Source organism: Penicillium verhagenii, assembly GCF_028828195.1.
Source record: "Penicillium verhagenii strain IBT 33310 chromosome Unknown utg000002l_segment0_segment0, whole genome shotgun sequence".
Taxonomy (NCBI): domain Eukaryota; kingdom Fungi; phylum Ascomycota; class Eurotiomycetes; order Eurotiales; family Aspergillaceae; genus Penicillium; species Penicillium verhagenii.
This window is the reverse complement of record NW_026643166.1, coordinates 3,133,493-3,155,377: the sequence shown is the minus strand read 5'-3', so window position 1 is coordinate 3,155,377 and position 21,885 is coordinate 3,133,493. Positions and strand designations below refer to the sequence as shown.

The window sequence follows — 21,885 nt, the reverse complement described above, 5'->3', positions numbered from 1 at the left end:
TCAAGACCCCCAGCGCCATTTCGGAAACCCTGTGATTGTTTCGGCGATTAGATGAAGTTTCTTTACATGGAATCACCGACGATTCAGATATTCAATTTACGCAGTACTACGTTTGAATGTGTGCTTATGCAATCAACCTTGATAGGCTATGGGGTATTAAGTAACCAAACCCTGCGATATTTGGACATATCCACTTTTCATAAAGACATCTGGATGTGGTACCTAGGAATACATATACAGCCCTGAAAAAATCAAGCTTGGAACGTCGTTCAAAGACTTGGTAGAACATTCAATGTTTGAAAGCACGCAGTATATTTCAAAACCTGTAGGTCATCCTGGACTGAATCAAATTCTATAGCTCTCCATATATATAGTTCTCAAGAACTTCAAAACGATGATGACCCTAGACCAAGTCACTCAAGAAATAAGTCGCAGCAACAGGCTCCCCAACAGCCTCCACAATCGGCGCCAAACTAAAGTTAAAGCGGGAAGACCCTGTCTGGGAATAATAGTCTCCATCCAGCGCAGCCTTCGAGGGAACATAGCTAGCAGGCTGGTCAAACAGATACAGGCTATAAGTGTGATTGGTACTATCACGGGGACGGGGAGCCGTATAGGGCGCAATACTATCACTAGAGTTGACGAATTTGCCATCCTCGATAGTGTAGTTGCCACCCCACCAGTGGACACGTGTGGTGGTGTTCGCAGCCAGACCGGGAATCAATGTGTCAAAGTATGCAGCCGTGGTGACGTCGGAATCCGGGATGTTGAGATCCAGCATGATGAGCATGTACTTTGCGTCCTTGCGCATTTTCATGCTGGTGGGCCAGAAGGCTGGTTGATCGCTGACATCTGTTATAATTCGCACGTCAGTTTGGTATTTTTTGATTTTTTTTTTTGCATTGCATTGCAATTTAGTTAGAAATTCAATTGGGGAATTATTTTACCATCGGGGCTGATCCAGGTTCCAGGGGTGATGGTCGCGTTCTGGTAGGCTGCGCCGAGGTTATGCTTCGTGTGGGCATAGCTTCCCGGTGGTGTTTGTGCCAATGCGGTCACGGCAAAGAGGAGAGAGATGACGGAGCGAAGCATTTTGTCAATTCTGCGAAGTGATGCTCAATTGAAGTGTAGGATGTAAATCCTGAGATTAGGAATTGGCCCTTCGGTTTAAGTAAAATAACGGCAATTAAAGCATGACGAATTCCTCGGGAGCTAAGTTTAATGAGACTCCACTTGATCAAGGAAGGTAATCTAATCCGATCAATTATTACCGAGATCAGGAGTCAATCTACACGTGAACACGCCACGTCACTTGAATTTTAAATTTAAGCGATCGCAAGACGTCATCTGGCTAATCTTCGTGGTAGGACAATGGCTCCAGCCTATGTGTTGTTGAAGACCTCCCACATCAAGCTATCGAAATCAGGGACACCCGCAAAATCCATAAACCCACCAGATGTGGACTCATTCCACCAACTCGTTGAATCCAGATCGAGTTGGTAATCATTGAGGGGTTCTGTAGCGGCAGCAAGATCCACAGCAGAATCTACTTGGTCCGCCATCTCCCCCCAGGTGTTTGCGTTTTGATTGCGAGAATTTCCCCCACTTGTCGGAACGGAAGCCGCTTCTGTTTTCTTTGCGTGCGGCGATGTCTCTAACCCACGATTTCTGATGAGGCGTTGAATTGTGGTGTTCGATAATTCCTGAATGCAATCCCTTGCTCGCTTGGCTTCCGTCCAGTATTCCCCGATACTGCTGAGGATGTTCAAGCCGATGCATGTATCTGCGACCACATCATCGATCTGTACATGCGAAGAAATAGCCGGCAGCCTACATAGGCAATGCAGCATAATCATTGTGCTTAAGAAGATAGAGTGGACGACCAGTCGACTATATAAAAGCACTTCTTGTCGATAAAGTTCACCAAATCCCCTGAGAAGATCCACGGCGTGTTGGAAGCAACGCGAAAAAAGCTCCTCCGAGGGTTCTGGTATGCCGGGGCTGGGGCGTAATAGAAGTATCATCATCTCGTGATACTTTGTTTCGCATATCTTCGCTATTGAATCCATACCAGTAACCTGAGGGATTCCAGATAGCCAGTCCTGAAGCCGATCGATCATTTGTCTTTGCCATTCATGGATGTTGGTGGCAGGAGGGTAGGCGTAATGGGGAGCATCTCTGCAAATACTGTGCATTACGTATTTGATCTCGGAATTCATTCGCGCCAACTTAAATAAATGAATAGAGTAAGTCATATGTGATGGTGATCTCGGGTTCTCGGGCGCAGTTTGGCCAAGATCTTGATCCGAAACATCTGATGGGAACTACACTGTAGTTAGTAAATGGTCATGGGTATCAACTAGAAAGATCACTCACTCGCAGATCGCATGCTTCATCGCGGACTCCAATTGGTCGGCCCATCATGGTACCCAAGGTGCGGTCAAAGTTGTAGACGACCCAGAAAATCCGAGTTCTCATTTCCTGCTGCAGGAAAGAAATTGGAAATGCTGATGACGTACGAACATCTCGCTGAAGACCCAAGTCAATGAGCCTACCTAAGCATTGGTAGTTGAGGCTCCATATATCTACTCCACAGGAGGGATTGTGCAGCGCATAAACCATGAGGAGGAGTAAACTTTGAAGACCATCGAGCGAGCCTTCTGGACAGGCTTCTTCGAAAAATTGTGTAGCTGCAGTGTAGTATCCTTCGGCGGGAAGTCGAATTCGAAAACGACGGGAAAGATCCGAGGCCGCGATAGCCAATACCATGTTGACGTGAAAGGCGGCTATCGGGTCCGGGGTGCTCCCATTGGAATACATCTTGTCGATTCGTTGCATATGGGAGGGCTCATAGAGGAATGGATACATGACGTGGATTAGTGAAAAGTACTTGGTAGACAATTCGATTGCATCTTCTTTGCGAGTCGGTAGTGGTGTAGGGCTGTCAAAGAGGTCACTTGACAGTGACAAGGGCTCATTTCTGGTACTCTGGCTTTTGGAAGGTTTAATCCGCCGACCAGCGCTGGAGAAAACGAGGTTTGCAAGGAAATACCCACTAGAAGGACCAATGTATCGTGGCTCGAAACCGGCGGAGAGGGATACCAAGCCGATTTCATGCGCTTGTCTTGACTGCTCAGGGGGAGGATCCACGGGCAAAACTCTTGCCGAGTGCTCACTTTGAACTTGTTGGGAAGTGGAAGCTAGGTTGATTTGATTTCCGCGAGAGTGTGATGTTTGGTGAGTTTCATCCAGCACTAGGGGAGGACCATCTTCTAGGCGTATATTGGTCTGCTCCTTGACCAATGATTCAAGCCATTCCACTCGTCTTTGCAGATTTGCAATATAACTACCATTCTGATTAGTGCAAATCAAGATTGAGATGCGGGGGAGACTCACGTGCGATTTACTTGTTGCTTTTCATCATTGACACAGGAAACGTTTGCCTTTTTGCAGGCCGAGCACTGAGGCTGGTCACCGTTACATCGAATCTTTCGTCTCTGGCAACGTCGGCATGCCGCACGATTCCGACTTCGACGTGGGGAATCCATGATAGGCTACAAAGTTTAGTGCGCTCAAGTAAGAGGCAGTCATCTAAGAGGCAGTCATCTTTGAAGAAATTTGACGAAACGGATCTGGAGTTGTGAATCTGATGGATGTTCGGATCGCTTCCGCCACCGCGGCAGTCATCCGCTCGTTAGATGACTAACGTTGGAGGCCAATGTTAAGACTCTTAAGAGTAACAAACTAACTCACTAATTAAGTAGCAAACAAACCAAACTGGTAGTTGAAATGACCAATGTCGATGAGAGAAATAAAGTTAACATTTGAAAGCGAGGGGAATTCGTTTTTTCAAAAACTAAATGATTCAATGTAAGGAATTTTTTATTAATTCAAATCTGGGGCGTCCACCAAGAGCCAAGTGACATGTCGGGGTCGCCCCGCGGCTTGCTACTAGACGGATGGCTCCCGTCCGATTGCTAGAGATCAACATTTGAACTATTTAAGACCACTTGTTTGACCGATTTGTCCAATTCTACGCGCATGATCTCGAATTACTTCAAAAAAAAATGACTCTCGTACATATCGGTAAGGTCAAGCTTAACCTACAAGTGCTGGAAATGTTGGAAATGTTTCCAAGGTCCCATCAAGCTATGCTAATCTGGAAGACAGTGTTGTTCAAGTTCCGAGCGGATGTGGCGAAGGAGATCAGAGATAGATTTCTCTTGGAGATTAAAACACTCAAGTCATTAAAGTGTGTGAAAGGCCAGCGGCTTATTGTTGGAGGTCCTTCGATTACCGAACCGGCCGAAAAAAGCAAAGGGTTTCAGTACGGTCTTGTGAGTTACCATGAAGACCGGGCAGCGCTGGATGCATACCAAGCAAGCCACGAACATGAAAGGTAAGAGGTAAATTCCGATCATCAGAATTATTCGTTTGCGAAGTTGCCGTTGCTAATTAACCCCAATGTCATAGCGTAACCACTACATATTTCATTCCATATAAAGAAGATCTGGTTCGATTTGACTTTGAGGTTGAGGAAGCGGATGAGTCGCTGCTTGGGTTTGGAGGACTTTTCTAACTAGTATATTTTGAAGTATTATTATGTGTAGTCATTGATTTATCTCTACAAACTACGTTGCCTGTTATATTCGCCTTCGATTGTGTAGTTATCAGCACTTTGAAATATCGCTCACTTCTACATGTTTCGGGATTAGTGAAGTGAGAGATATATCACAGGTACAAATTGACTCGGAGGACTTAACATTTGAAGTCTTGATTGGACCAGTGATATTTTTGATAGCCAGGCAAATTCCCAAAGAAAACGAAAAGGTGCATATTCTAGTAGGAAGAACTACTGACCAAGACTCTGTAGAACTTCTCTGAGGTACATAATAGACCGACACTTATTACCTTCCTCTCACCTTCCTCTCATCTTACCATGTCTACTACTCACTGCATCAATCAACCTCTCAATCTACATGAATCAAGCGAAACATTGAGATACCTCCAGACAACCAGAAATAGCTAGTACTGCAGAGATGTGTGGTCCCCGCACAAACTTCGAAAACCATGCCCAGGCGCTCAGAAAAAGATACCAGCGGAAGATCGTCCTAGATTTCCTGAACAAGATGGAAAAACTGGCGAACTCCAGCTGGGTTGATCTTCGAGCCAGCCACCATGGCCTTTTCGTACGTATTGCTAAAATGAGTCACAATGAAGCTGATCTCCGTTCGTTCCTCAATGCCCTCAACACGGATGAAATTCACAAGGTGGCCGGATGGACATCTGAGATGATTTTGTTTGGTCGAATGGTTGCTTGTCATTATTTGACAATCAACACCCTCCAACGAATGATTCATCGGATTCCATGGGGCCCTTATAAGCCTGCTTTGTGTAAGCTTCTGTTTCTGTTGTGGTCTTTTTGATGACACTGAGATTGGTTTCAAATGTTGGTGGTGGCGTGATGATTCCTCAGGTATCTTTTAAGATATTTTTATTTTTATTTTCATTTGAAATTGTTCTAACATTCGGAACAATTGACCGTGTATGCGTTGAGAGTTTGGTATTGTGAGCCCTAAGATTGGTTTTAAGCACTGGTGGCTTTTTACAGATTGTCCGTTCTCCAAGTACGCAGTGCACTTCAAGTTCGTTTTAGCCATTATAGCAAGAAGATTGACCTCATTATTTTAATTAAAACCTCACATTACATCAATTGGTAAGATGGCCGAGTTGGTCTAAGGCGCCAGGTTAAGGTTCACCTTGACATTAATTCCTGGTCTACGTTTGTAGGCGTGGGTTCAAATCCCACTCTTATCATTTCTTTTTGTCCTTTTTTTTGATTCCTGTTTTTTGGGTCTAATAAGTTGGAGATCCACTCCAGACGGACCAGACCTCTTACTAGTCTGAATAAGTTACCGTACGTGTACGGCAAATCAATAGTTACTAGTATATCCCGAGCACACCGCTACTACTAGTGTAATAGACTTGTAATCATATGGAATATCTACTCCGTGAAGCTTCTAAAATCACCGTATCCATGGATATTCAACCCTAATCTTTCAAGGTTTGACTCTTATACTGACATCAGTGACGGAGTCTCTCTTATTATGCATATGACATACTATTTCATCCGATCTTGAAATGGTGAGTGCTTGAGAAGAATACATTACTCAATAACTAGATTGGGTATATACTTTATACTCGACAAACCCAGAACTTGTTAAGAATTCAAACTTTGGAATTCCAAGGCGGGGATTGGTAATTATCACCGGGTGGTGGTAATACCAAGCATATCTCATCCCTGTATGTTTCTAGGCACTCTCGTCGCTCCGCTGCACATGTGCCCACAGATGAACCAAATCCGTGTCTTTCTCCTTCAAGGGCTGAGTGATCACAACCTTTCAAATTCCACCATGTTGGATGGAGAGTATATTTTCGGAGTGCGCCCGTCGTGTATTTATTAGGTTGTGTGAAATTCCTCCAGATTGCCTTAACCGCTGGCCGTTTGTGGCAATGGCCAAGCTGCCGGTACAATACCCTGGAAGCATGCAGATGCAATTTGAAGAACGGTAAAGCCCAGAAAGTCTGGCTGTGTTCATTAATGTTTGACATCGCAAATTTCCGCGTGGATTGTGAAACGACAATCTTTTGCTATAATGCTCGTGGGACCGGCGATCATTTTGACGATCGCGTCCGGGGATTCTGGGTGTATTTTCCAGCTTATTGTGGAGTAAAACCTAGTCACAACGTGTTGCGCTTATTCAAGTGTTCTGACCAAATTGACTCATGTTAGCTGCAACGGTCACAAGTAACGGGTATTGAGGTGACAACTTACTTGAATATGTCGATTAGAACAGACCTGATCAATTGTCTAAACGAAGTGGCAATGGCAGTGTGGCACCCCCCTGAACCCCTTTCGGTATCCATAGACCCACCCGGCCAGATTATTCATGACTCAGGGGCCCAAGTACCGTACTGATATGTTTGATTTCCTTGTGGATTCTGATTTAATGAGGTTTGATCTGACGGTGCTGCCTGGTAAGATTGGACAGAGGAAGCTTGGTTGGGGCTTAGTATTGACATTGGCATAGATCGTTGGAATGCAGATTGAGGATATAGAGGCTCGGGTCGTTGCAGATTCGGTGAGCTGGTCTGACTACCATGGTTACTTCGAGGAACTGCCACAGAAAGAGACGGCGGTACTAGACGTGAGCCTTGATGTGGCTGTCCGTCGATCACATATGACGATGGATCTGGATTGGAACAATCGCCCAGTGAACGTGATCTTGTATTGGTGTTGAATGTTGGCCAGGCGTTTGGATGAAAGGAGCGATTTGATGCTAATGCCGGAGCAGGAGGGGCCGCCCGAGGCATATTCGATGTCTGATGAGATGACCCAGAGAATTGTGCAGAGGGCACCAAGGAGATACCGGATGTTGTATTCTGTGATATTTCCTCCATAGGCCAACCATCAACATAGGCACTAATCCTCGCATCACGATCTGGGAAGCTAGCTCGCTGCGTCAGGGTAGCCATTTGTTGCCTTAAGTCACGCACTTCACTTTCTAGAGCTGCGTTATGCCTCAGCATTTCGTCAAATTGATCGCATCGTGGCTGCATCTCGTTCACTTGATTTTGCAGCTTGGCGACTTGACTCTCGAGCTGCTCAATATTGTCTTTCGTTCGTTGGCGAATAAGTCGTTGTGCCTCTCTGTCATTGGCGCGTTTTCGCTCCAGCTGCTCCGAAGATAGAGAAGAAACCTTCCTGTTCGCAGGGCGGGGCTCTCGTTTTTTCCCCGACCCATCTCCTTTGCTACTGCTGCTCATAGTCTTATGTGGGCGCAAGGCTGCCAACTCAGACCGCAGACTTTGCAGAAGAAGTGTTTCCTGGGCCCAACTATCCCACTCAAATGATGGTATGTCGGGGACCATGGAACCAGCGATGATCACAGGAGATAGCGAATTCAGCATAGAGGCACTGTGATCGTTGCAGATCGCAGGAATTGACGTTGTAATTTTTTTTTGGTTCGCTTCAAGTTCGCTCTTCGGTGGGGCAGAGGCTAAAGCCTCTTATCGGCGGGTGTGGTAGAGTAGGGGGTACCCCGGGGGGCCGTAGAGCTTTAGGGGAGAAGCAAAAATCGAGGAAATATCAGAAGTTTAGCTTCAAACCTTGGGAAAGGATTTGCGTTGAGCTTGTAGCTACAAAAGGGGCATGCTGGAAATCTAGGTACTTAAATAAAGTGTGCTGTCAACTAGTGAGCGATCATTACGTGCCTTTTCTCTCCGGATCTTCGCTAGCATAGGAATCAATGATCACGCCCGAGGGACAGTCGGGCCCCCAGTGGGCCAATAGGATTACGATGAACGGACGAACTATGTGGATACGTAGAGGCTATCGAAATACCGTTTGATTTTTCTTTGCTTTTTCTCTGCTCTTTCTTACTTCCACCGTACAATTTATCCGTAGAAGCGCTGTTGGTTCCAGGGCCCGCCTGTCACCATTTGGATAACCATTTCGAACGGGCTCTGCCTTAAGCTACCCTCCACAACGGCCCTGCACCGCTCAATGAACTTTGCCGAACTGTTAGTGATAGAGCATCATGAATGCAGCTTTCTAAATTTTTGGCACTTGCATGGGCGCTTCGAGTGGACCTTCTCATGATGTGGTGCCAAGTTGATAGATCTTGGGGGCAGAAAAGTGGAAAAAAAAACCAATTGGATGAACGAGGGACCGCAAGGCTTGTCGGCATTGGACTAGTGTCAGCCCGGAAGTAGCTTGTGTATCTTTAACTCCGACAAATTCAGTCGATAGTAGAGTATTCTCCCCTAAACCCTACTATCGATCACACTTCATTGAATGGTTTGTTCGTCCCTGTTTCTGCTTCCCGCTTCCTACTAATTAATCCACTTGATGACACCAGAGATCGGCTTCTCCGGATCCTGAGCTATTTTAGACACTTGAGGCGCTAAACTAAGTAGGGCTGGACTCCTTGGTACTAATTCCTAGTTCACAAAAAAAAAAGGGGGGGGGGGGGGGGAAGGCCAGGAATGAGTAAAGATAGATATTAGTATTACGGAGTATACATATCAATTCCATGCAGGGCATGGATACGGTGGAAAAGTATGATCAAATGACAGTTTATGTTCAAGGCTTGACTCAACATATGGGGAATAAGAGGTTATTTGATCAATCCTCTGCCATGATCCAGCCTTGCTCAAGGGTTCATTTGATGCCGATCGATCGATCGATCCTGGAGGTGGTGCAACCGTGCATATTGTATATGCCGGGGTTCCAAGCCCAATAACGGCCTGACACCTCACATCCAACCTTGTTATACGCCTAAGTACACTACAGGTTGATTGACTCAAGAGCCAAAAGTACTTGGATTTTGGACAATTAGGTAACTAGAGGGAAAAGCGATGAACAGGCTGGCTTTTGATTTTCTGCCCTAGCTGCATATTAAGTCATTTCCCTCGATTATCATTCGCCATTAGCCCGATCAGCCCACCACGACTAGTGCGCCTCCTCCACGTTCAATAATCAAATAATCAAATCATCCAAGCTCTCTTTGGAGTCCGAGCTCGGATTTATAGTGATGGGTTTTATCGTAAAAATCCCCACCCAAATGTTCAACAACTTGGCAAGAACCTCTCTCTCTCTCTTCCAACGTTGACCATTGGTAGATCTCCGCACTTGCTTTACCTCTCAATAGAATGCAACAGTTGGAAAACAGGTATCAACCTTGGAATACTATCAAAATATTTTGCAGACAAGTCCACAGAATCATCTGGTAAGCGGCTGCCTTATGTGCCTCGTGTAGGAACTAAAGTTAGTAAAGTTGTGCCTTAAGGATCAACGGATCTCGGAATTCAACTTCCTCATCCAATCACATCGCGCTGCGTTCCGTGCCCAAATCGGAATCTCTTAAGTTGAAGCTGTTCAACACATCACCGATGTCGGCTGTCAAAAGGAAAAGAAGGAGAAAAAAACATTTTGACAGCATTGAATCTTGGGAGCGATAGTGCAATGCCTCGTCATTTGAATGCGTTGCTGATGTTGACACAAGTTCTAGATTTGTCATTCAATAAGTGGAATTATTAGCACAATTTCAAATGTTTATTTTAATGGACTATGACGCGCTTGGAAATCCACTAGGACTGCGGTTCGAGTATAATTTGTGGAAGAAATCAAATGTATTGATCTAAATGTCGCAAGAGTCGAGATATGGCACTGTACACGTTGACCTTGCATCAGGTGATTGCATTGCCACGTTGTTTTCTTCGAAGCTCATTTTGGCTCCCGCGCCCGAACTCCTCTCCACTACAGCCATCCATGTCCATAAATTTGGCGTTAGCGGATTGATCCCCCTTTGAAAAATAAAGTGTACCTTGAGCGATCCTGGTTAATTGGATTTAGCAAGGAATCGCAAGCTAATTCCAAATGGATCCCGATTACAAAGCTCGAAAAGAGGCGTTCGTCTCCAACCTTGCAGGGAGCGATATTCAAGATATCAACTTGGTCACTCTTGTCGCACCGGTACAGTTCCTTTGCAAACATCAGTTCGTTCTCTTCTAACCAGACTTGATTCAAACAGGCCTCGGTATTTCTCTGGTCCGCTCTCCAATCGCGCTTAAACTACTTCTCGCCCTACGGTCCAGTCGCATTGTTGACTGATTTCATACTCAATGTACTGGCAATTCTGTTCGCCACTACTGCCTACTCATCCGCACCACTCCTACTTAACATATTCCTCATTACCCCCGCCGTCCTACTATTCCTTACCCAGCCGCCAGTGCGCGCTCCACAGAAGGCCAAACCACCCCGCAAACAAAATGACAACAAAGTCCAAGCCCAGGATGACGCCGAATCCTTGCCGGTACACCCCTTCTTGACAACATATCGATCCTCCATGATGATCGTGACATGCATTGCAATTCTCGCCGTGGATTTCCGAGCGTTCCCACGTCGCTTTGCCAAAGTTGAGAACTGGGGTACTTCCCTGATGGATCTCGGTGTGGGCTCGTTTGTCTTCTCTGCCGGCGTGGTATCTGCACGCGCGGTCCTGAAGAGTCGGGCTTCTAAATCACCCAAGGCTGCTCTACTTGGAAGACTTGCTGGCTCTGTGCGGCACTCAATTCCCCTGCTGGTCCTAGGTTTGATCCGACTATGGAGCGTCAAGGGACTGGATTATGCCGAGCACGTTACCGAATACGGCGTGCATTGGAACTTTTTCTTCACGCTGGGTCTATTGCCACCTTTTGTGGAAATTTTCGATACCTTGACGGTCTTGATCCCCTCCTACGAAGCACTCGCTCTTGGTATCATGATTGTGTATCAAGTAGTTCTGGAGTCAACAGAGCTCAAGAGCTACATTTTGATCTCCCCACGCGGGTCTGATCTGCTCTCCAAGAACCGTGAGGGCATCTTCTCATTCCTGGGTTATCTGGCCATCTTCCTTGCCGGTCGGGGAGTGGGCACCCGCATCATTCCTCGGGGAACCTCTGCATCCAAGTCTCCTCAGCAAGCGCGAAAGTCTGTCTTGGTCGGCCTTTGTCTGCAGGTCATGTTCTGGTCAACACTTTTCTTCTTCAACTCCTACTACGCTTTTGGCTATGGTTCCAACATCGCTGTATCGCGTCGTCTCGCCAATATGCCATATGTGCTGTGGGTTGCAGCTTTCAACTGTGCACAACTTCTCTTGTTCTGCCTCATTGAAACTATCTTTTTCCCGACCGTCCATAGGTCATCTGGCAAAGCAGATGAGAAGGAACGAACATCATTTGCGACCAGTCAAATCCTACATGCGTTCAATCATGGGGGTCTAGGGCTTTTCCTGATTGCCAATTTGTTGACTGGTGTTGTGAATCTGAGTATCCCTACCTTGGATATCAACACACCCCAAGCAATGGGCATTTTGGTCATTTACAGTGCAATTCTGACCGGAGCTGCACTGGGAATGGACAAGGCCAACATCAAGTTGCGTCTGTAAAAATATACATGTATCATTGAATTGTAAATAACATTGAATTAGAAATTTCGAGTACGAAAATCTTGTCGATCATTGAAGTGTATCAGTTTACGCCCCACGTGTAAGAGCCTCGGCATGTGAGGTCATCACGTTTAATTAAGCAGCTCCTCCTCAACTCCGCACCCGACTTTGCGCGGGACCAACGTCTCTCAAGCTACGCAAAAATGTTTTCTGAAGATCGCTCGTATCTGAAATACCCTCAGGCTATTGAGGGACCGGCTGTTCCCTACAAATATGAGGACCAGTCCATTCCAGTGTTCCGGGGAACTCCTCTCGTGATAGGTGCGACGCTGTAAGTGTGCACATTGGAGCTCCCGTTTCCCCGATAGATTATCGCGTACTCACGTTTGTTTTCTTCCGCCCTAGTATCCACAATATCGGCTTCATCCAAAGCCATTTCTGGCGAAATGCGGGCTTTGGCGTTATTCGCGAGATCCCTCACCTCCACCTTTACGCCGGACGCTCGGACCCGAGCGTGATTCCCCTTGAGAAGAATACCCCGACCGATATTCCGACTCCAACGATTGCGAAGAGACGGGGCAATCAAGGATACTATACGTCAGCTGACTATCATGATCTGTTTGTATCGGACGCGCTGACCCCGACCACGGTCGTGGAAACGCTGCTGCCTCTAATCCGTCGCGATGTCACGTCCCCGGGAAAGCATTCGACTGCTTTCCTTGAGTCCCAGGTTGAAATAATTCGCGCCGCCGCGGAGGAATCCACAAACCGCTATAAGGAAGGGAAGCCCCTTGGGCCCCTTGACGGTGTACCCGTTGCGATCAAAGACGAGGTACACCTCACGGGCTATAAGCGTACTTTGGGGACGAAGTTGGATTTCAAGGCCGGGAATGACGGTACCTCTTGGTGTGTTCAAAAATGGCAAGAGGCAGGTGCGATTGTGATTGGAAAAACCACCATGCACGAGCTAGGCCTTGGTGAGTAAAAACTGCACATGCTGTGTCAGCTGCAAATAACTAAACAGACCCAGATACCACCAATAACAACCCTAACTATGGTACTCCAAAGAATCCCCATAACCAGGATTTCTATTGTGGTGGTTCCTCGGGAGGCTCTGGATATGCTGTCGGCGCAGGCCTCGTTCCCATCGCACTTGGTGCAGACGGCGGAGGCTCAATTCGCATTCCGTCCTCGTTCTGCGGCATTTGGGGACTGAAGACCACACACGGTCGGGTATCTGGAGCTCCATCGCTGAGCCTCGCTCCCACTGTGGGTGTTCTCGGACCAATGGCATCTAGTATTGATGATCTAGCCGTTGCCTACCGTATCATGGCAGCGCCTGCCCCGGAATCAGAAGACTCGACTTCTGCGCTATTCTCCCAACCAATCCCTCCTCCCGCCGACCGAAAAAGAAACAAGGTCATTGGAATTTACCAAGACTGGATTGATCGTGCAGAGCCTGCCGTCCGTGAGGTCTTTGACAGATCGCTCAAATACTACCGGGAGAACGGATATAGTGTCGTTGATATCACGATCCCTTATCTTCCAGAGGGACAAAAGGCCCACGTCTTGACTATCATGGCAGACATTGCATCCGGTGTCAGCACTCGTCAGATCCGACACCTCACTGCCCCCAATAAGGTGCTCGTCTCAATGGGCATGTACCAAATCACCGCACAGGATCTTCTCGCTTCTCAGCGCCTCCGTAACCTTCTCATGACCCACCTTGCACACCTCTTCCAAAAGCACCCTGGTCTGTTAATTCTCTCCCCAACAACCCCCATCCCAGGATGGAACATCCAAGGAGGTGATGCGGATCTCGTCCGTGGGGTGTCAGATGGAGGTATGTCCGTGCGGAACATGGAGTACGTCTGGCTAGCAAACTTCACCGGAAACCCCTCTATCAACTGTCCCGCCGGTTATGATCCCAAGACTGGCGTTCCTATCGGTATTATGGCGATGAGTGACTGGGGCACTGAGGAGGATCTAATTGATTTCGCCCGCGATGGAGAGGCTATCTTGGATATGCCTGCCAACCGGCCACCGGCTGCAAGTGAGTCAGATGCAGCTTCGAATGGGCTGCGAATTCCAGCAGCTGTTGACTCGATCTGGGAAGATGTCATTGGCAAAGCCACAGAGGGCCAGTCTGTATGAATTGCCATATAGTAACTTTCTGTCTTGTTTTTAAACCTTTGATACCTTTCGAGCCAATGCGAGAGCGATGATTTAAGTAGTTTTGAGAGAGATCCCGTCGTCTAAACTAACAACTTATCGATCCTGCCTATTCCATGCGATTCCGTGTCAGCTGAATTTTCTTGATTGGACTCAGTAAATCCGCCTTTGGAAAGCCCAGGTAATTTAAGCCGAGCATATCAAGGCAAATACAGCCGAGTGCAAAACGGAAGCGAAACCTATTAAAGAACCAAGTCACTACACAATAACGGAGAGGTTTGGACCAAAAAAAAAAAAAATTCAAAAGTAGTAATCTATAGAACATTGATAGTACTGTGGTGGCGGAAGGTAATAGACTAATAGTGACAGCATCTCCGATCTGCCATAAAATTAAGTAGATCAATATCAATTGATGGGAGCTTCTAACAAAAACAGGCGGCCCGAGCCGATTGCTATTCTGACCCCAAACTTGCAAATTCCAAAGTCCCATGACTTCCGACGAAGCTGAGTCGTTTCTCTGTCTTAGTGGACCCTACTACTAACTGCTACTATTATAAATTCATGATAAGCATTTGAGCTTAGGTAATGTTGCTTACCCCGAAATCGGATTCCAGAAGCAATTGATCTACGCGACAATTAGTCCTCGACCTACACTTAAACAAAACACTTCCGAAATCCAGCCAGAACAAGAAACAAACAGAATAAAAAAACCAGATCAGAGCAGATCAGAGCAGATCAGAGCAGATCAGAGCAGATCAGAGCAGATCAGAGCAGATCAGAGCAGATCAGAGCAAAATGACAATCAACAATCTTGTGCTGCCCCGCCCCGGGACAAACAACACAAGCAACTCACCCCAAGTAATCAAAGCCCCATCCGAAGAGGCCTTCACCTCAATCTTCGGCAATCTCCTCCCAAAGGCCTCATACCTCGAGACCCCAATCGGACGCGCAGCATACTACTCTCTCCCCCCAACTACATCCACATCAACCAAAACCCCCCGCGTGCTCTTCATCCACGGAGTCCAAACACCCGCCCTAGGCCTCCAACCACTATACAAGGCCATCTCAGCCCGCTTCCCATCCGCCCACTACGTCCTCGTAGATCTATGGGGCCACGGACTAAGCGACACGCCCGTCGTGCCGCACACGCCCGAGCTCTTCCACACCCTACTGCTAGCACTTATGGAAGAACTGGGCTGGGCGGACGCGCATGTGGTGGGGTACTCGTTCGGTGCGTCGACGACGGCGTCGTTCGTAGCGCGGTACCCGTCGCGTGTGAGCTCGATGGTGCTCGTTGCGCCTGCGGGCCTGGTGCGCTCGGCGCAGTTTGACGAGGTCGAGCGCGGGTATTTGGTTGGTGGGGAGGGTGTTGATGAGGATGCGGCGCGGGAGTGGGGGATTGGATGGTTGGAGGGCGGGGAGTTGGTTGTTCCTGCGGATTGGGAGGAGAGGGTTGGACGGGGTGAGGTTGTTGCTGAGGCTGTGCGGGAGTGGGAGGGGAGGGTGCATGAGGGGCATGTGGGTAGTGTTGTGGGGATACTGCGGGATGGGGGCGTTTTTGATAATCATGCGGCTTTTGAACAGGCTGCTGAAACGAAGACGCCGTCGCTGTGTATTTTGGGGGAGTTGGATGATTTGTGTAGTGTGCAGGAGTTGAAGGACGTGGGACTGAGTAATGTTGCTGTTGTTTCGGGGGTGGGACATGGGGTTGTTAGACAAAGCGTGCCGGAGGTTGTTGATCTTATGGATGCTCTTTATCGTGCTGCTCTGCTCTCATCGGGATTTGATGTGTAATAACATCCGGTGGAATGGGCATACATAGATCATGTCTGAGTAGTAGTCTATAGACTTGATTTTATCTAGCGGAGTCTACTGTATCTACCTCATAGCAACGGTGTTTCTTGAAAAATAACCAAAATCTTTTGTTTCTTTTCCTATGAATAAGTACTAATGCATAACGACTAAAAGCACATGACAACCTTTACTATAGTCATGATAAAATAAAATGGCCACCGTTTCATCAAATGACCCATTTATGAATCTCAAAAAGCGCCATGCCGACCGAACTCCGGATATCAATGCAATGCTGATCCAGATGCACCCAAGGTCCACTTCATTTAACAGGAGATAGCTTCCAATGGATTCGGGAGAAAGAACTTGCAACCCAGCTGACATGCATCGCTGCGAGCGGTAAGCTCCTCGATAATGCGTATTCCAGGTGAAGAACCATCTTTGAGTGTCTCCTTAATATGAATGATATAAACAGATAGTCCACCCAGGGGAGGATCTTCGATATTGGCCCAGCGGGTAGGGTCCGGGGGGTCAAGTTCCTCGATGCTATAGAGGTCACCAACTCCATCAAGAGGCTCGTTATAGCGTGTCTGGCTACCCGAGGAACTCTGAGTCCGTTTGTAGCGAGAAATGCTATCATCTTCAGCTTTTTCAGCCAATCCCGGGCGCTTTCGCTTTCGATCAAGGATAACACCCTGACTGTCACGCGAATACATGACTAGATCAGCGAGAACTGTGAGTTCCGCAATAAGGTGGCGTGGGCAGAGATGACCGTAAAGATATGCGTCATCAATGCCGTCAGTATAGGAGCATTCGATGAAGATGGTACGAAGTTTGCCACTGGCAATTTTAGGCGCTGCTGTTTCCCAGACGCGTCGGTTTCGTGGCTCGAGCGAGACTGAGTCTGGCTCGACATCACCAAAAACAATGATTTCATTTCCGCTGTCGTGGTCACGGAGAAAGAAAGCAGAGCTTTCCGCAGATGCCACAGCAGGTTCACCAGGAATGAGATGGGGCGAGCGAACCGGGGAATAGAAACTAGGCGGACGTTAGCGGAGTCCAAAAAAAGGACAGTCTTTCTTTGATATGAACTCACCCTTCTCCAGGAGAATGGTCCACGGATATTGCCCTTGGGCGAAGGCGTCTCGAATCTCCAGTGTGGAAAACATTACTTGCCGCGCGATGGTGGACTCCCGTTTCGGGATGATAGCGCTTCTTGCACCGGCCGTGGCTGACACTCAGACACTTGGTCACAATTCCCAGACACGCGCGAACATAACCTCGGCTGTCTCCGTTCCCAAATCGCGGGTTTCCACCCTCAACCAGGCGTTGATATGTTAGTAAACCAGCACCACCATCTTCATCCGACAAATTGGGCCAGATCACATCATTGAACACGTGGTTTTTGATAGCCGCCAACACAGACGGCAGAGCCGCAACAGGTTTTGGCCCACTTCCCGCCTCGATGATCGGCGTGTTGATTGCCAACCCTGAAACATGGTCCAGGTGGGGGTGAGTGATAAGGAACGCGCCAATGATCTCTCGGAATATGTGGGCTGCATTGGCCTCGGCAGTCTCGTTGGGTATATTCAGGCCTTTGAAGGGACCGTCTTTCAGAACAGTATTGGCAATGGATTTGGCGCGACCATACTTTGAAAACGGGATATGTGGTTTCAGTGCTCGGATGATTCCGGCCAGCATGGTCCCTGCATCAACCGCAACAACTGAGCCGGGAGCCCAGTTTGTGGATTTTGATCGGACAAGAAGGCCAGTCACTTGGTCTTCGCGTGGTCCACCAGTGGGCCCCTGGATGTGGTCTGGTTAGCACTCTGTACAGGCAGTGGCAAGGTTTCATATGTGAGGACCCGAGAAGATCTGCAAATAGCGACCCAAAGGGAAATTAAAACAAATCCGGCAGGCTGTCATTAAAATAACCATCTCCACACCACGGGATATGCTTCCAGGAAGTGCTGGATATGTGAAATGACTTACCAAAACAATGACCTCAAACGCCAAGCTGTTTGCCATTATGACTCTGCTGTGGGGTCACACAGGTCAATGGAACACAACTGGCCAGAAAGCAATGCTCCGAAAGGTGGGAAAGAGAGATGTAAGCCCCCCTGTCTCAAAGTACGTGTGTTTCACCGAACAGCTTGAGCAGATTGGTCGCCCACAGCAGACGCAGCAGAAGCCAAATCTGTAGCGCGGCTAATAGACAGATGGCGCGCCCCACTGAATCGAGTCAATCAAACAAAAGTTACAATCCCAACTATCGCGAGGGGCGCGGGCGCAATATGCGCCTTGGGTTCTGTGTATGCGCACAGGGATAAAGGAATTGCGGTCAGGGACCGGCGCAAAGCCACGGCACGGGTAGAAAAGAGCGGGAAAGACCAAGCGAGAGACGTGCGTGTGATACAGCGCCTGCAGCAAAGAAAATTCAAAACCTGGGGGCAAGAAGCGTGTGCGGGAAAGAGCGAGGGAAACTCTCGTCGGTTGTGGCTTCCTAGTTTGCGCAGCCGCGAAAGGGCGGTTGGCACCTGGGCAGGGGCGCACAAGGCAGTTCTGCCCTGGCGATGGGCAGGCGAGACTGCGGCGACGATTCAGCAAAGTTTGACTGGCATTAACAAGCTATTGGCTCTGATAGTTTCCAGCGCCCGCGGGGTCGTAATGGTATAGCAAAATCGCTAGCTGACAGCGTTGGGAGCTCGGAGCGATGCACAGGCCTGTGGGGCTGTTTCGATCGATCGCGAGCGGCGAGAGTCGCGAGAGTATACTGCGCGGACTTGGACCTCCTGATGAGACATTATTAGTATAATCAATAGCAACAGAGCTTGAACCAGTTCTTATCTAGGTAAACTTACCTGAGTCAATATACAACTTGAAGTATATCAATCAATTGATCAAGTGGCGGAAAAGGCTTGGGAAGGATTCTACGCGGAGAAGATTGTGGGGGGCGGCACCACATTTAATCCCATGGTTTGCGCTCTGAGCTCTCAGAGGTATATCATCGATGTCGTATACTGCGTGTGGCCGTACCCAACTGATAGGTTTTTCTTTAGTTTCTATAATTTTCGCATGAGTGGCTTCCAGCACATTGTTTGACATGTCCAATACGCTAATGCAACCTGTAGCTCTTTGTTGTCGGGGCGGTGCCCAAGTGTTGTGTTTGATGAGCTCAACATTAAAGTGGAGCTGATAAAGCTATGGGAATCGGAGTATCAACTTATCGATAGCTCCCCGTAGAATGACGTTGATGCTTCTACGAAAGAGCTAGGAGTATAGGAAACTACTAGCTGCATATGTACAAGCTTACGCGTATAATGAATAAGTATGAACATAGTATATAGAGCATGAAACAGCCAGATTGAGTTGCGCTATCGGAAAATGCGTTGACAGCAGGATTCCCGAAGAATGCTAGATGACAGAATGTACAGACCTGCTGTCAAAAGGATATCAGAACATCAAGTGGTAAAACGAGTGGGAAAAGAGGTGTGAGAGATGGCTGTGCTCCCCTGTACATGACTTCGTTGGGCATCCTCAAGGCCCCAATAATAGATAAACCGCAATCCTCGGACCAAAAAAAAAAACGAAATTCCCCAAAAATAGACGACGAGGGAATATTTTGAGAAAAACCGGTCCTCCGAGGTTGAAACGCCGCCTGAGTAATTCGCTAAAATAACAAAGAGAAGGAAGGGTAGTGATCCGCAGATCGTGAAAAAAAGGAAAAGAGAACACCGTGCGGTATGCTTGCAGCCAAAGAGACGTATAAAGGGAAAATATGAAATGAAGTAGGGGGTAATCCAGTTGCGTTTTACTCGTGATTGCTGGAGTCCCGATCTACCACCGCTTGGTAGCTCGGTAGGTTTTGATTTTGATATTGGTGCTCAACAGAATCCAGTGGAGGACCGAAATTATCATTATCAGTGACTTGGGGCGGGAATTCCATGGAAGCGTCGCTACCCCTGCGACTGCTCCCAGGACTTGAGTACTCTGGAGGCAGAACTCCATCTTCATCAGGAACGCCAGGCAATGGATGTCCAATATTGACACTATCGTCGCCATCGGCAATCCGACTGGATCCCTCACCGGCATCTTCGTGAGAGGGGATGTGGGTCAATTGAGCAAGGGAAATATCAGTCGGGGAGCGAATCGGACCCGGGCTGACTGCCTGGGGAAATCCGATGCTGGAGCTTCTTGCCGTGTGGGCTTGATAAACGCGCTGTGAGATTGTGGCAGCGCTTTCGCGCCCAGACTCAAGCAGAATACTGCCATGTTCACTGCCATAAGGTGGGGGCGGGGCGAGGCTGCCAGTCATGGGGGCTAAACCCCATTTCTTAACATTAGCTTCGATGAATACGAAGCCCATTTGTCCAAAATTGACATGTACGCTGCAGGGGCCATTCGCGCCGACGGTCGGAAATAGATTCTGGTTGCGATAATTGTGGGCCACATCCTCTAATTTCTTGCCATTTCGGGTAAAGAAGATCGTGCCTGATCTGGGGCGGTATCCGACGCCGATCACGTCGCCTTGGAGAAGTGGAGGTCCATATGGGGATGGAGCAAAGGGTTGATTATGTCTGCGATGGCCGGTGGATTGGTAGGCAACAGAGATTTTGTGGAAGCCTAACGAGCTAGTTAGATTTTTGAAGGACCCATTGAAACGAGGAACAATAATGTGCATACCAGGAAGTCGGAAAAGAGGATAAGGCTTGGTGGTGAAGCCGACACCAATCATGGTTGACTCCGGCTTGTCGTAAATCTTGGCCTCCCAGTAATAGACCTCGTTCTGCTTGGGGACGGGCAGATTGGTCTGCACACTGCACTCTGAATCAAAGAACTCAATCTCTGTGCGACCTTCCACAAAACAGTTGGCAATCTCCAGCTCAGCCTGGAATTCCCATGCTGAGACACCCTTTTCTTGTATGGCCAGGAATTGTGACAGGGAAATGTCGGTTTGCATAGATTCGGGAGGATTGGCTTGAACGAAAGCTACACAATTTCAAATTAGCACAACGGCTTCCCCAGGAAATTTACTTGATAGAAATCATATTTTCCCCACTGTACCTTTTGCTCGTAGATATTCCGACCGTGACAAATCATCCATACCCTCCAAAGCGGCTTCCTCTTCCCGCGCAAATGATTGTTCATCGTCGTACTCGCCCGGGCGTCCCATCCGATCGAGCATAATCCGGCCGCGATTGGTATATTTGAAGAAAAAGAAGATCGCTAGAATCATCAATGCGATCGCAGCCGAGCCAAAAGCTGAGAACAGCCCAATCAGGACGCCTTTGGTGGTTGAGCCGGTCGAGCCGGACGAGTTGCCACCGGAATCGACCAAGCGCTCACTGACATATTCCGACGACAGAGTCTTAAGCACATATTGCAGGTTCGATTCGATCTGTTGTCGCGACAAAGATGATGAGGTCTGTATAGAAGACATGGTTGAAGAAACGAAGCCGAGCGGTGACGTCGTCGGGCTGCCTATCACCGTTCTGAGGGTAGAAGGTAGGCCTGCGAGCGCACCGGGGCCCGATGCCTCATGGCCCTGCATGGTGCATTGACTAGTAAACGGAAGTGAGGGAGAATCAAAGAAAACGAAGACAAAAAAAAAAAGGATATAACAGGAAGGTGAGTTGTGGTTGAGAGCGATGGAGGAATTAGGCGGAGGAGGAAAGTGGAATGATAAGTGGGCGAAAGCGGATCCAATTGCTTGGTTTTTTATCTAACACGCTTTCGGGCGCAAGTTGACTTGGGGACTTGACAAGCTAATCATATACTGTTTTCAATTAAGAAATTCAATGAGAGGCAAAAATAATAGGAAACTTTTCTTCTCCTTTCTATAATCTCCTTTTCCCCCTGATTTCTTACTATACTTCACCTATAACCTATATCTCCCCCCTCGCTATCATGGTCTACTATAACAATCTTGGTG

General features: G+C 47.9%; 10 protein-coding genes across 10 annotated transcripts; 5 read left to right on the top strand and 5 right to left on the bottom strand.

Annotated features, from left to right (window-relative positions):
- Positions 1 to 403: 403 nt before the first annotated feature.
- N7466_001153 (mitochondrial 54S ribosomal protein mL38) lies at positions 404 to 1,092 on the bottom strand (the record flags this gene model as incomplete). The annotated part of the gene is made up of 2 exons (XM_057160551.1): positions 404 to 852; positions 948 to 1,092. 2 exons carry the CDS (start codon positions 1,090 to 1,092, stop codon positions 404 to 406), a joined length of 594 nt encoding a protein of 197 aa, XP_057026799.1.
- Positions 1,093 to 1,382: 290 nt separating this feature from the next.
- Positions 1,383 to 3,548, bottom strand: N7466_001152 (Zn(II)2Cys6 transcription factor; the record flags this gene model as incomplete). The annotated part of the gene is made up of 3 exons (XM_057160550.1): positions 1,383 to 2,324; positions 2,377 to 3,346; positions 3,397 to 3,548. 3 exons carry the CDS (start codon positions 3,546 to 3,548, stop codon positions 1,383 to 1,385), a joined length of 2,064 nt encoding a protein of 687 aa, XP_057026798.1.
- Positions 3,549 to 4,067: 519 nt separating this feature from the next.
- Positions 4,068 to 4,579, top strand: N7466_001151 (Dabb family protein; the record flags this gene model as incomplete). The annotated part of the gene is made up of 3 exons (XM_057160549.1): positions 4,068 to 4,086; positions 4,171 to 4,399; positions 4,474 to 4,579. 3 exons carry the CDS (start codon positions 4,068 to 4,070, stop codon positions 4,577 to 4,579), a joined length of 354 nt encoding a protein of 117 aa, XP_057026797.1.
- A 460-nt stretch (positions 4,580 to 5,039) lies between these two features.
- Positions 5,040 to 5,426, top strand: N7466_001150 (uncharacterized protein; the record flags this gene model as incomplete). Its single annotated transcript, XM_057160548.1, has 1 exon — positions 5,040 to 5,426. One exon carries the CDS (start codon positions 5,040 to 5,042, stop codon positions 5,424 to 5,426), a length of 387 nt encoding a protein of 128 aa, XP_057026796.1.
- A 1,522-nt stretch (positions 5,427 to 6,948) lies between these two features.
- Positions 6,949 to 7,971, bottom strand: N7466_001149 (bZIP transcription factor; the record flags this gene model as incomplete). Its single annotated transcript, XM_057160547.1, has 1 exon — positions 6,949 to 7,971. The coding sequence occupies one exon, from the start codon at positions 7,969 to 7,971 to the stop codon at positions 6,949 to 6,951; it is 1,023 nt and encodes a 340-aa protein (XP_057026795.1).
- A 2,470-nt stretch (positions 7,972 to 10,441) lies between these two features.
- Positions 10,442 to 11,990, top strand: gwt1 (putative GPI anchor biosynthesis protein Gwt1; the record flags this gene model as incomplete). Its single annotated transcript, XM_057160546.1, has 2 exons — positions 10,442 to 10,537; positions 10,596 to 11,990. The coding sequence occupies 2 exons, from the start codon at positions 10,442 to 10,444 to the stop codon at positions 11,988 to 11,990; spliced, it is 1,491 nt and encodes a 496-aa protein (XP_057026794.1).
- Positions 11,991 to 12,193: 203 nt separating this feature from the next.
- On the top strand, positions 12,194 to 14,144 carry N7466_001147 (amidase; the record flags this gene model as incomplete). The annotated part of the gene is made up of 3 exons (XM_057160545.1): positions 12,194 to 12,321; positions 12,396 to 12,967; positions 13,021 to 14,144. 3 exons carry the CDS (start codon positions 12,194 to 12,196, stop codon positions 14,142 to 14,144), a joined length of 1,824 nt encoding a protein of 607 aa, XP_057026793.1.
- Positions 14,145 to 14,957: 813 nt separating this feature from the next.
- Positions 14,958 to 15,956, top strand: N7466_001146 (alpha/beta fold hydrolase; the record flags this gene model as incomplete). The annotated part of the gene is made up of 1 exon (XM_057160544.1): positions 14,958 to 15,956. One exon carries the CDS (start codon positions 14,958 to 14,960, stop codon positions 15,954 to 15,956), a length of 999 nt encoding a protein of 332 aa, XP_057026792.1.
- Positions 15,957 to 16,279: 323 nt separating this feature from the next.
- On the bottom strand, positions 16,280 to 17,981 carry pdeA (3',5'-cyclic-nucleotide phosphodiesterase PDE1; the record flags this gene model as incomplete). Its single annotated transcript, XM_057160543.1, has 3 exons — positions 16,280 to 16,991; positions 17,050 to 17,759; positions 17,946 to 17,981. 3 exons carry the CDS (start codon positions 17,979 to 17,981, stop codon positions 16,280 to 16,282), a joined length of 1,458 nt encoding a protein of 485 aa, XP_057026791.1.
- A 1,783-nt stretch (positions 17,982 to 19,764) lies between these two features.
- On the bottom strand, positions 19,765 to 21,504 carry N7466_001144 (SSH4 family protein; the record flags this gene model as incomplete). Its single annotated transcript, XM_057160542.1, has 2 exons — positions 19,765 to 20,942; positions 21,018 to 21,504. 2 exons carry the CDS (start codon positions 21,502 to 21,504, stop codon positions 19,765 to 19,767), a joined length of 1,665 nt encoding a protein of 554 aa, XP_057026790.1.
- Positions 21,505 to 21,885: the final 381 nt, after the last annotated feature.